This window comes from Mesoplodon mirus (genome assembly GCF_964341445.2).
Source record: "Mesoplodon mirus genome assembly, chromosome: 2".
NCBI lineage: Eukaryota > Metazoa > Chordata > Mammalia > Artiodactyla > Ziphiidae > Mesoplodon > Mesoplodon mirus.
In genome coordinates, this window is record NC_138977.1 from 228,561,826 (window position 1) to 228,574,091 (window position 12,266).

General features: G+C 51.8%; 1 protein-coding gene across 13 annotated transcripts in view; it reads right to left on the bottom strand.

Moving 5' to 3' along the window:
* EBF3 (EBF transcription factor 3) overlaps nucleotides 1-11,050 on the bottom strand; it is a 117,504-nt gene extending 106,454 nt beyond the window's left edge. For all 13 annotated transcript variants that reach the window (XM_082607255.1, XM_082607252.1, XM_082607253.1 and 10 more), the window contains exons 1-6: nucleotides 10,359-11,050; nucleotides 10,103-10,259; nucleotides 9,676-9,739; nucleotides 8,913-8,968; nucleotides 5,774-5,847; nucleotides 4,088-4,156 (exon numbers count right to left, since the gene is read on the bottom strand). In XM_082607255.1, the coding sequence (XP_082463381.1) occupies nucleotides 4,088-4,156; nucleotides 5,774-5,847; nucleotides 8,913-8,968; nucleotides 9,676-9,739; nucleotides 10,103-10,259; nucleotides 10,359-10,492 (554 nt within the window). In that variant the 5' untranslated portion in view covers nucleotides 10,493-11,050. The remainder of the gene's footprint in view (nucleotides 1-4,087; nucleotides 4,157-5,773; nucleotides 5,848-8,912; nucleotides 8,969-9,675; nucleotides 9,740-10,102; nucleotides 10,260-10,358) is intronic.
* Nucleotides 11,051-12,266: the final 1,216 nt, after the last annotated feature.

The following is a 12,266-nucleotide window of genomic DNA, read 5'->3' on the forward strand; positions in this document are numbered from 1 at the left end:
TATGTATAAAAAATCTGAGGTCAGCTGAAAAGTATTTTCAGAGCCCACAGGGTTGAAATTTTGTAACAGCTGTTAAATATGACAAAACTCCCTCCTCCCCCCAAACTAAAGCTATTCCAAACTCTGTATGAAAGAAAATGGGATAAACAGATGTCTGGCTTCCAGACAGGAAAGCAGGACAGACTTGGAACGATAAAGTCTCCCGAACGCTACAGACCCCACGCCAGACTTACTGGGGAGGGGGCACTGCCTGCCACAGAGATGCCAGCAAGTAGGGCGCCTGAGACGGGGCCATCTGGAACCGCCCTGCCGAGCACGCCCCCGGCACGGCCCGGAGCACACAGTGTGGGACCCGGCCCCTCTGGACGGTCACCCCGCCCGGCGCCTGCCACCTCCCCGATCGGCCTTTCCACTTTGCAACAGTTGGACCTGCACCTCTGGTCCACTGAGGGCCAGCACGGAAGGGGAGGTAGGAACGTGGACCCTCCTGGGCGCTTCCCGAGGCCCGGGAAACACCAGGATGGCACGGGAGGTGGGCGAGAGGCAGAGTGTGGCTTTGGTTTAGCAGCTACACCAACATCCTGTAATCATTTACAGCCCTTGGAATGTACGGGTGAAACAGGAGAGATTTATCTGTTCATAGTTGGGATATGTGGACAATGGGTGTTCCTAATGAAGACCATCTGCTTTTGTGTTTTCCCAGAAAACATTATTCCATGAGGAAAATGATACTCCCTTCCTTTTCAGCAATACCCTAAAAATTTATGTGTGTATATATATATATATTTGTGCATGTATACACACACATATATACATAAACATGGGTATGCATGCGTGAGTGTACACACATGTATACATGTGTGTGGGTGTGTGCATGGGTGTACACACACGTATATACGTGGGGGGGTGTGCGTGGGTGTGCAAGCACACACACACACACACACACATGCCTTCCCCCTCCCTGCATCTGGCTCTCTGCATCTCACCACCATCTACCACAGATGCTTGTTTCTGCAGCATCCCTTTACTGACCACGATTTTTCCTTTACAGTGCTACGTTTCTCCTTTACCCCATTAGTTATATTATTCTAAATATGCCACAGTATAATTATATTTGTGAAGCTATAAAAAAGGCACTGTTTCACCAAGAAGAATACAGTTAACTTAAGTGAAACCTTCACCATAAATTATAACAGTTTTGTAATGCAAAATATCCTCACTTTCCCCCCCTCTTTTTTACAGAGGGGTCTTCCATGCTGTTCGTGAGTATTTAATGCTTCTGAAAGATAACTAAACTGAATTGTGTAATTAATTGACTTAAGGCGTCGGAGTCTATAGAATGTGATTTCCCTGCCAGAGCAGGGAGCCTACCTCTCTGCTCTCATAACACAGAAAAGCAGTCTCAGTGTGCCAGAAGAGGCTCGGTGTGGGTTAGAACAAATGTGGGCCCATTGATCTCAATTCAGGTTGGAATTATTGGTTTATATCCTCAGGACAAATATGCCTTATCTGGTCAGAACCTGCTAAATGTATCCAAAGGCCACAAGGAGCCGGCAAAGCACATTGTATATAATTCTTTTTTAAGCCAACTAACCAAGTGATGACATTGCTGATGGGGACCTGTAGACTGACTCACTGATTTGATGGGATATTTTATTCTGCAATACTCAAGAGGAAACACGGGCTAGAAACTCAACGTAAGCAACTAATTTTAGGAGGCAACACACACGCCACAGAAATGATTATCATTATGAAACTGAAACACATCTCAGTTGCGAAAGACTCCATCACTCTGAAGATATTCCCCTCCTATCGGTATTTTTCTTTCTCTGATTAACACAACTTGCCCTAGTGAACACTAAACTCTTCATTTTTTCCCCTAGAAATACGCCTTAAACTGGAGATTGTGCCAATACTGCAGTCATTTCACAAAGATTTACATCAAGCAACAAAACGCAAATAGTATTTGTCATGATAAGTGACAGCTCTCTTAAGAATGCTAAAAATGTATATTCTATTTGTCATTACATAAAACTATCCTTACCTTAAAATCCCTAGCATGGAAGGTGATTAAAATTCCTATAAAATTGTCATATCTTTGAATTTAGGAGAGCAGATTTTTCATCAATAATTAAGACCTCCAAAGCATTCATGCCTGCGTAAGTGGAGCCGCAATCCTCCTTATTCAAATAAACTTAGTAAACCCATTAACCAAATGTTTTTACATTTTTCACCTCCTCTCATTCTTCTAGAATATCAAATGATCACACACTTCTCTTGGGTTAGAGAGGTATCAGTAATCTCAGCACATATTTTAATTAACCAAACATAAGAGAACATTCACTCAGACAAGAATTAAAGAGTACATTTCTGCACATCTAAGGAAGATGTTTCCCATCATGTGATTAAAAAATAGTATTAAAAGTTATTCAGTATCAACAGTCAGTAACTGACTGAATGTCACACAAACCAAAAGTGATTTTGAAGGGAACACAGAGCGTCCAAAATGTTAGTTGAATCAACACGGCTACTTCATTACTGTGCCATGCTAAAAACCTCATGATTTAAAAACAAGTCATCTTTTTAAATGTGTAAATAGCACAAATTGAAGACAACTCAAAAGATGAAACACTTTACCATCCCGTATTAGGAGCACACGTGCACTGCCTTTTCAAGCACCTCACACTCAGACAAGATTCCAATAGCTGCTCAAACACTTTTAGCCATTCAAAAAAAATAAAATAAATTCAGTTACAAGACAACACTCCAAGGCCGTATAATTTCCACAGCCACAACACTAAAGACAAATATAATTATATTGATTTTTGTAGTTCGAGTCCTATACAGTGTTGAACTTGTTCTCAATTGCCTGAGTGACGGCCACAACTGGTCAACCCTATTTGATTACTAATAAGAGAGCTGTCCCTTCTGTCAGATACCGAACATTCTCCACTAAGCAAACAGCTATTCCAGCTAGTTAAACATTAGCATTGCTCTCCACTGGTGGCGCATATTTCTTTAGGCTTAACTCATAGAGTTTTCCGGGTTTAATTTTTCAGACACTGGACAGCAAAGTTCATGATCAAAAGATAACTTTGTAATGAAAGCTGCTGAAATTCAACCCCTCTTCAAAACAGTCTGAACCTCTGCTTCACAAAACTGGTGTCATATGTACACATCTAACATTTATTCAACTTGGGTACCAATTTCAAAATCTGCAGTCAATCACACACTGGGCCTTTTGCTGTTACCCATTGTTGGAAAGAAAGAAATCCTCCTGTCCCCCAGGTCACTGAAACCCCAGCGATGTGGGTGAGCGCTGGGAGAGGAGGGTGGTGGTATTTTTGTTGTTTCTCCTAAAGCAATGCCAAATGCACGTTCGCGCTATTAGGACTAATGATTAGGATCTTAAAAGGATGCCACGTTGCCCAAGGAAGATGGTAAACAGCAAGATGGAGATCAGCAAATGTAAAGGATGCATACAGCTAATCTAGTTATGGAAATTAATGCTGGAACATGTAACCAGCAGGTGTAATTAGTTTCAATTATAACAACTTTGGTTTGTTGGTTACATATTTGCTACTTGACATAAAACGACAGCCACAATTGGAAAAAAATTAGGAGACATTTTGCAACTAATTGAGAGCAGATTAAATTCATTCTAACACTGGGCAACAATTACAACAGGAACACCACCCAAGTCTCGACTTCGGCTATCATCCGAGATAAAAATAATGCAAAAATGAAATACTTGTTAACAAATTAGCAAAAAGCATTTTATGACATATCTCTGGGTTTAAAGCCAGAAAGTCTCTAGGCATAAAGCGCTCCTCAGTGAGAGCAGTGGCAGATGAAACTGCTTCCCTTGACAACTCGCAAGCAATTACCGAATCCCCACAGAGCGAGCCACCAGGTTTCCAAGTCAACCCACCTGTGCATGATAACACACGCCGACAACAAATGGTGCGACGCACGAGATGAGCTCAACACCAGACTCAAAAACAAGAAGCAACTGGAACCCAAGCCAGGCCACGGGTTTTGTTGCGGCTGCGGTTTTTGTTTTGAAAAATAACGAAGTCATCCTTACCTGTCAATGATCACAGGGTCTGAGGGCGTTTCGTTTCGATTGCCACAGCTTTTCTTGTCACAGCACCGGCTGTGGAGTAATAGTAAACAGTGGTTTGTTTTAACACACCTTTCATCCTTTCATGCCCAGCTTGTAATTTTTTTTTTTCTGAAGTCTGACAGTAAAAGTGGTCGGAGTCAAGAAAATAAGTTATCCTACCAAAGCGGTTGGCACATTTAAACCCAGCGAGTTCACGTGCTCTGCGGCTCAACTTGGGATGTAACTTTCCACCGGAAGGAGCAAAGTTGAGCAGGTCTGTTAATACTAGGAGAGTAACGGAGCTACTATATAAATCGTGATACTAAAATATGGAAAACGTGGTCGGTGTTTGTCTTTGCAATGAACTGAGGAGAAGGGAAGCAGGAGGCTTGGGAATAACTTTTCACAGCTTCAGCTTTTGTTTACCTCTAATTGTCAAGCTGTTATTTCTGGAAAAGATGCAAGATGCCACCTTCAACCAATATTTCTTTGGGGCATTTATTAATTATAACCACAAAAGCGTGCATCAATCTATCAGAAACTTCTATTGTTCCTTCTTTAAGCCTACCTTAACTCCGTTATTGAAACTTTAATTAAAGCAGAAATGAAACAAAAATGTTATGCTTCTTGCATTTTAAAAAAGCATACTTGTATAATGGTTACATGTCTAAATTAGCTAAATTAACACCATATGGTAGGCAAAGTATATAAAGCCTTTTAAAGCTGACAGCTAAAGTGATTAAAGAAAGTCTACAGTCTTCCACTTAGAGCTTAAATCACATCTGTGCGCTTTCCATGTTAATTGCAGTACATGCAGAAGTGGATAATAAAGAAATTCCACTTTATTGGTTGTAATTTATATTTATTACCTGATATGAGAAAAAGTCAGCTTTTGTATATTAGAGCTGTAACAATATGTCTGCTCAGAAATGGCATTTAGGCAATAGGCATCGCAGCCAGGCAAAGTATGCCCCTCGGAGTCTGCGGCCTGCAACTGTAGCCTGCAAGCCTGCAAAGCAGGTCCTTTTTATCCCTTGCAACTATATTTCACATGCCGCACATACAAAGTCAATGATGCATTTTTATTTGCCATGTAGGGGTGAAACTCTTGTGGTAGTTAGGAAAAAAAAAACAGGTGGGAAATTGCTCTTCTGACAGAGATCTCAAGGAACGCGCAAGCTACCTAACAACAATATGAACGCTGCATCGCTGCTCTGGGGAAGAGGTTACCTGACAGAATCACAATCCAATTCTCACATACACGAGCTCCATAATAAGTACAAAAGAGTTTCCTTTTTATCAATAACAGACAATTGTGTATCTCAAGATGCGAGTGCTTGAGAGAGAAGGAGTAAAATGATCCCGCCGGCATCGCGGACAGATGCATCACCCAGGACCTGCTTTCCTTTTTGACTACACAGCAGCGACACGGCCAACATATTAATCCGCTCTGCTGAGCAGCCGGTCGCGTTGATCGTCATCACTGGGGGGGGAATGAGACCGGGCTCCTCGGTGGCCGGCGTGCGGCCGCGGGCCGATTACATTTCAATCGATGCCCTTCCCGAAGCTGGGCGGGGTGGTGGCGCCTGGACGCGGCGTCCTTTGTAGACGCAGCTGGCGCCGAGGCCGCCCGCGCCCCCGCCGCCGTCCGCCCGCGCCCGCGCTCACCTGCACATGATCTCGTGGGTCAGCAGCACGCGGCACATCTCCGGGTTCTTGTCCTGGCCCTCGTAGACGATGGCCTGCGCGGGGGACAAGCAGAGGCGGGGTTACGCGGCGCCCGCGGCTGTGGCGCCCAGTCGCCCCGGGCGCTGCGGGCCTCGCGGGCGGCAGGTGCAGAGCGGGCGAGGGGAGGCGTCCGGGGCCACCGTCCTGGCGGGGTCACCGGGAGCCTGGCTAGGCCAAGGCGGCCTCCTATCCTGGGCGTCCGCCGGGCCTGCGCGGGGCCTTCTGCTCGGGAGGACGCCGGCCGCACTCGGGCCGGGGCGAGGGGCGAGGGCCGGGAGAGGGAGGCCGAGGCCCCGGCGCAGGGAGCGAGGGCGCGCTGGCACCGACCCCGGCGCCCCTGCTCCCGCCCCCTTGCTGCCCGCGCCGCCGCCGCCGCCGCCGCCGGGCCGCGTCCTCGGGCCATTGTCCACACCGAGTTGCAACCGGCGTGTTGCAAAAGGCCGATCAGAACGCGCTAAGTAAGAGTAAAGAAGCGGAGAAGAGCCGCCCGGGCAGCAGTCTGCCTGGTGTCCAGGGCCGCGCCCGCCCTGCCCCGCGCGCTCCCCGGGCTCGGGCAAGTCGGGCGCCCGGCAGCTCCCCGCGTTCCAAGCCCAGGCGCCTGCGTGGGCCGCCCTCCCGGGCCCCGCCGCCGCCCCGAGCGCCCGGCCACGGCCGGGATCCGCACGCGGCGGGCGGTCCCGGGGCTGGGGCGCAGCAACCGCACGTGGCCGCGCGGGGCCGAGCCTGGTGGGCGCCCCGCAGGAGCGCTGGGGGCCCCGGGGCGCCCGGGTCCGCGCGGCCACGTGCTCCTCGCCGGATGATATTTGGAAAGAAATTGCTAATGGCCAATCTGGTGTTTATTTTGAAACTGCTAACAATGATTTTTCTCGGGTAAAAAGGCAGTGTCTGCGCACACGCTCTGGTGGGTTTTGAGCAGAGGCTCCGCCAGATGGTGCGAAGCCCTAGGTGCGCACACGACCGCGCTCAGCCCGGCTCCGCAGCCGGGAACCCGGGCCGGGGGGCCGCCCGCGCCTGCCCCACCGCCGGCCTCGCCAAAAAAGAAAGGAAAAAAAAAAAAAAAGGGAAAAAGGCCACTGGGGGAGGGGGAGGGGCGGGGGCCGGGAGCCGCAAGTTCCCCCGCAGAAAATTCCACGGAATGGGGAGGGGAGTCTCCTCTCTAGTTCCCGCCTCCCCCCCCGAAAATTATCTGGAAATTACTTCCAACCTCCTCGGGCACTTCTGACACTTTCCTCCACTTCCAGGCGGAGAAAGCCCTTTCTCGGGAAAGCCGGGGGCCGCCCTCTGGGCAGAGGGAAGGGTTCCCTCGAGCCCCTCTCCCACTGCCTCCTTCCCGACCCACTCGGAACCACAGAAGTGATGGGTGTCACCCCAAGCCAACGGGCCGCCTGGGGCTCAGGGCGCGTGGCCGCGGCGGGCACCAGCACTTCTGAGAACGCGGCTTGTCCTCGGATGGATCCCCGTATTTATATTTGATTTATTTTTTATTTTGTAGCACAAACAGAAATCCATAAACTGTCGGTTCAGCGCCATTGACTCTTTGATCAGTTACTGGGCTATTTCTTTCCTTCCCCACCCCCACCCCCATCTCCGTCAGTGAGAGGAGATTAAATGCCTTTATTCTCAGCCCCGTTTATACTGTAAAGGTACAGGGAAAAATGAACAATAAAAGTGCACTTAAAACGGAAACCTCCTTCTCTATGCAGAAACTCAGCGCTGCCTGCATCAACCTCTTCGTTAGACTACAGCGATTTCCGAAAACATTTAGCCCTTATATACAAAGGAAATAAAAGCACCCTGTCAACGCGCCTCCCGAGTTCCAGAGGCTTCCCTGAATCCCAGTGAAATAATTACCGAAGGGCACGACGCCTCCGTCTTTGTCAGAAAGACCGTAGTTTACCTGTCAGATCTGTTTTACTCTAAGAGAAAACCATAGTGTTTTACCACTGCAGACATTAAAATCTAACACGCTTGTTGCCTAGGTAAGGACAAACTTTTTAAAGGGGAAGTAAAATCCGAAAACCAATTGCCGTGCAGAGAGTGGGAAGCATGCGTGCTGGGCTGCAAGAAGCAGAAAGAGTTCCCTTTTACTTCGCTCACAATTCTTCAAGTTAGCATCAAAACTGAAGACACCACTTTCATTTCAAAGCGTGAAGCTCAGTTTGGAAGTATATTTTAAATCAATCTGTGCAGAGTGGATTTCACTTAGGAGTGGGGTTTGCCCCTCCCCCAACACTACTTGAAGAAAATGGGGGGAAAATCTTTAAAACAACTAAACAACATACCACCCAACACAAAACCTGCCAGAGACTGCACAATGTCAAAAAGCAATGAAGCACTTTTCTGCACTTAATCACACGACTGATAGCCAATAGTTATCATCGGAAAAGTTGACCAAGACAGGTTAAATAATTTAATAAGGAACTGCTGGTAATTATGTTATTTACAAGGTATGACAGAGGGTGGAAAGGGACGAGAAGCTACCCCCAGAGCAATGGACGGGTTTGGGTGACCCCTGGAGCTCGGAGTTTGAATTATGGAGATGGGGGCCTGAGAGGTGAAGATGGACTAGAGGAGAACAAGGTGACTTTTCACCCCAACACATTTAACTTTTAAATCCAAATAAACGTCTCGTGTTACTAGACCATCACACTGGAAAGGAGGAAAAAATGAGCTAATCAAGTCCAACCCAAAGGGCTCTGGAAAGGAGTTAGTTGTCTTTGTTATAGAAAAAAAAATCAGTGAAATGATTCCAAGCAGAGAGAGAAACGTTTAAAAATTTACAAGGGGGGAGACCCTGAGAATTTTGTCAAATATTAATTACCGTAATTAATTAAGACAGAATTTGATTCCAATCACAAGCCATTTAATAAAGCATATATGTCCTGTTCTGATGACAACATAAACTATTTTACCAATCACTTCATCTATTCCAATAAATATGGAATTCTCATTAGCATGTCAAGGAAACTAAATGAAAAACAAATACACCAGATCCACTTGTCAGTCTCCTAGTCTCTGAAACCCCAAGACAGCCCCAGCTGAGCAGTGAAAACTAGTGTCGAGGCTTAAACTTTCTCACCTGTTTGGTCATTGAATCTATGAGGCGAACATACAGATCCTGCTCCGTTCTGACTCCTGCGAAGAAACAGGGACAGATTCTCATCAGGATTTTAGCAAGGGCACACGGGGGCACAGGAAGTCGGTAACCCAGGACTGCCACCTCCATGATGCAGCAAAAGTTAGGCATGCCCTTTAAAAGGCAGGAAAGGATCCCAATCACTTCTCATTTAAATTTTTTCTTTTCTTAATTAAGAACCTTAATACTCTTAGGGTTTGCATTTAAAGGTGCAAGAAATGTGCCTGGCTGAGAGCAGGCCTGGTCGCTGCTCCGGGTGGGCCATGTGCTGCTTTATTTTTGAAAACAGAAAGCACGAAATGGAAACTAAGTGAGAATCTGAACTCTTTCTAATGTCTCTCGAGAATTTTTTTTTTTTTAAACCTCAGTGCACAGGAAGTAAGTTGTGCTCGGTGTACAGAGCTACCCCCGTTTCAATAATTAACATTAATTTGCAAAATTGAAAAAAGTCACTTAAAAGTGATGTTCTGCTGGCGCCCCGTATCGATCCCCTTTTTACTTTCTGCTTCGAGCCCGACCGGTTAATCATGTGAAGTGCCATCGACTTATTGATCGTTTATGTTTTGTTTTCCTTCTATGCCATGAGAAGATTTCGTGTTTACATCCATGTCATTTTAATCTCAAAATCTTTATGTCCTTTAACCATCGCGGAAAGGGAGAGCGAGCCCGGCGGGGCGGGAAGGCAGGAGCAGCCGCCGCCACTTACCGTTGCTGTACAGCAACTGGAGTTTATAGTGGATGCCGTTGTTGGTTTTCTCGTTGTTGGGCTCCTGAAAGTAACGATAAATAATTGCATTTAGTGCGATCGGTGTCCGGCGCGGCCACCGCACTCGGTCCCCCTCCACGACCAAGGCCCCTTGGCCTCACACATGGCAGGATTCCTAGCTCGGAGCAGCGCGGTGATGTCACTTTCCTGCTGGAAGGCCAGCGTTCTCCTCGCCCGGAGTAAGTCCGGGGGCGCAGAGAAGTTGCCCAGCCCTCGGCTGGCCCGGGCGGCCGCACGTGGCGGCGGCGGGGGGCGCCTCGCAGAGCGGTCCCCGCCGCCGAGGGGGCACTCGGGGCCACCGCGCTTGGGCACCGCCTGCCTCCCACTTCTAGAAAGATGGAGGGTGTGACTGTATGTTTGCACTTACTTTCTCTTTCTCCACAAAGTCCACAAAAGCGGTCCTTTCAATCTCCACCGGCTGCCCCTGCCTGTCGTAGAGCGCCAGCACGAAGTGGAAGAAATTGGATTTCCGGAGGTTGGAAGGCGGCTGCTTCTCGAAGTGCGCCCGCGCCAGCCCCACGCCGCTGCGGGAGGAAAGAGACAGCGGCCCGGTGAGGAGCGCGGCGCCGGCCGGCTGCGGGGACCCGGCGGGGCCGGGGCGCGCGGGGGCGGCCGGTACGTACCTCTGGGCGGCCGTGTTGGCGTCCACCACCCCCGCCGTGTGCATCCACGAGCGCACCGGGTTCATGCCGCTGCCCAGCGGCTCCTCCTTCATGGTCGTCCCCCCGCGCGGAATATTCTCCTGAATCCCAAACATGAAAACTGGTGGCGGCGGCCGCAGCTCCCGGCCGAAAGCGCTTCCGCGAGCAGCGGCGCTCGGGGCTCGGCGGCAGGCGGCTGCCCTGGCCGCGCTGGCCCTGCTCGGCGCCTGCGGTCCGGCCCGCCGCCGGCTTCAGCCCGTCCCGGGCAGGCGCGACATACACCGGCGGCCGGGCGCTCCGGACGGCTGGGGGCGCGGAGGCGGCTACACCGGCGGCGCTTCGGCGGAGCAGGACGCGGTGGCCGCGGCGGCGGCGGTTTTTGTTGTTGTTTGCAGGCGCGCTCAACGTGGTGTCATCCTAGCCAGGCGACGTCCGCGGCTGCAGGACACTGCGGGATCGCCCGCTTCTGGCGCGGCCCGCCTGCTCCAAAGACAAATAAACGGGGCAGTGAGTGCCGCGGCGCAGTCCCGGGCGCAGGCGGGGCGCGGCGGGGCCTGGAGCGGCGCGCGCAGCGGACGGAGGCGCACAAAACTCAGCCCTCTCTCCCCGAGGAATGGACCCTTTCCCGGGAGCCAAAACTCGAAGCCCCCGGGAGCGGCGCTGTCAGAGGGTGACGTCGGGGGGCGGCGCCTGCGCCATATATGGGAGCGGCCGCCCCTCGCCGCGCCCCTCGCCGCCGCCGCCGCCGCCGCCGCGCTCTCCGACTGACTGCCTGACGGCGCCGCGAGCCGGCCCGAGCCCCGCGAGCCCCGCGAGCCCTGCCGCCGCCGAGCGCCGCCGAGCGCCGCCGAGCGCCACCGAACGCAGCCGCAGCCCCCAGCCACGCGCCGCGGCTCCTCGCGCCCACCCGCAGCCAAGGAAGTTACTACTCGCCCAAATAAGTCTTGAAATGAAACAAACAACCAGTGCACAACTGCAGCCTGGCCCCTTAATACCTCCTCCCGAAATCAGCCACACAGTCAAAACACCGTGGGGAGCAGGGGGTAAAATGCCGGGGCGCCCCCAGTTGCCCAAATGCTGGCACTAAATGCAAGGGGCCGCAGGTCGCCCTGGGATGGCCCAAAGAGAAAAGTGGTAGAAGCAGGCAGGCCGCAGGAAGGGAGCTGGAGGGGCAAGCAACGGACTGGGGGCTGGGGGCTGGGGCCTGGGGGCGAGGTGGGGGGGGAGCAGGGCTCCCCGGCCAAGGCGGGGCGCGCAGCTCAGCCTGTTTTCTAAGCAGACCTAAGGCGGCTGGGGGGCCGGTCTGCCCCCGTCTGGGCCTCTCTGGGCGCGCGTGCTTTCCGCCCCGGCGGAGGCCACCGAGTGTCGGGCTGGGGACCCACGTCGGAGGCGGGCTTTGCCAGATGCTCTCTCTCTTTCCCGGTGGCCACGGGAGACCCCGTCCCCTGGCCTGTCCTTAGGCGCGGCGAGTGACAAAGAAGGCTCCGGGCTCTCTGGGCGGACAGGAAGCGCGCCCGGCCTCTGCGGCGACCCCGAGCCGGGTGTCCGGCTGCGCGCCCCGCGCGATGACCAGACCTCCCCGGCGCCAGCCGCTCTAAAAGCCGAGCAGACGCTGCGGGCGCCCGGGTCCTGCCCTCGGTGCCGCTGAGCCCGAGTGAGCGCGTGGCGCGCGGCTTCCAGACCTGGTTTCCAGGAATCTGGAGGGCAGCGGGGTGCGGGTAGCTCGTGGGCCTGGCGGCCGAGCTCCCGCAGGCAGCCAGGACTCGGCGCCCAGGCGCACTGCCCGCCCAAAGGACGTCTGCGCGACACGGAGCGGAGGCCCAGGGGACGACCAGGAGCTGTCCTGGCACTTCCCTGCCGAGAGAATTCAGGCCCTTTTGATTAAAACAA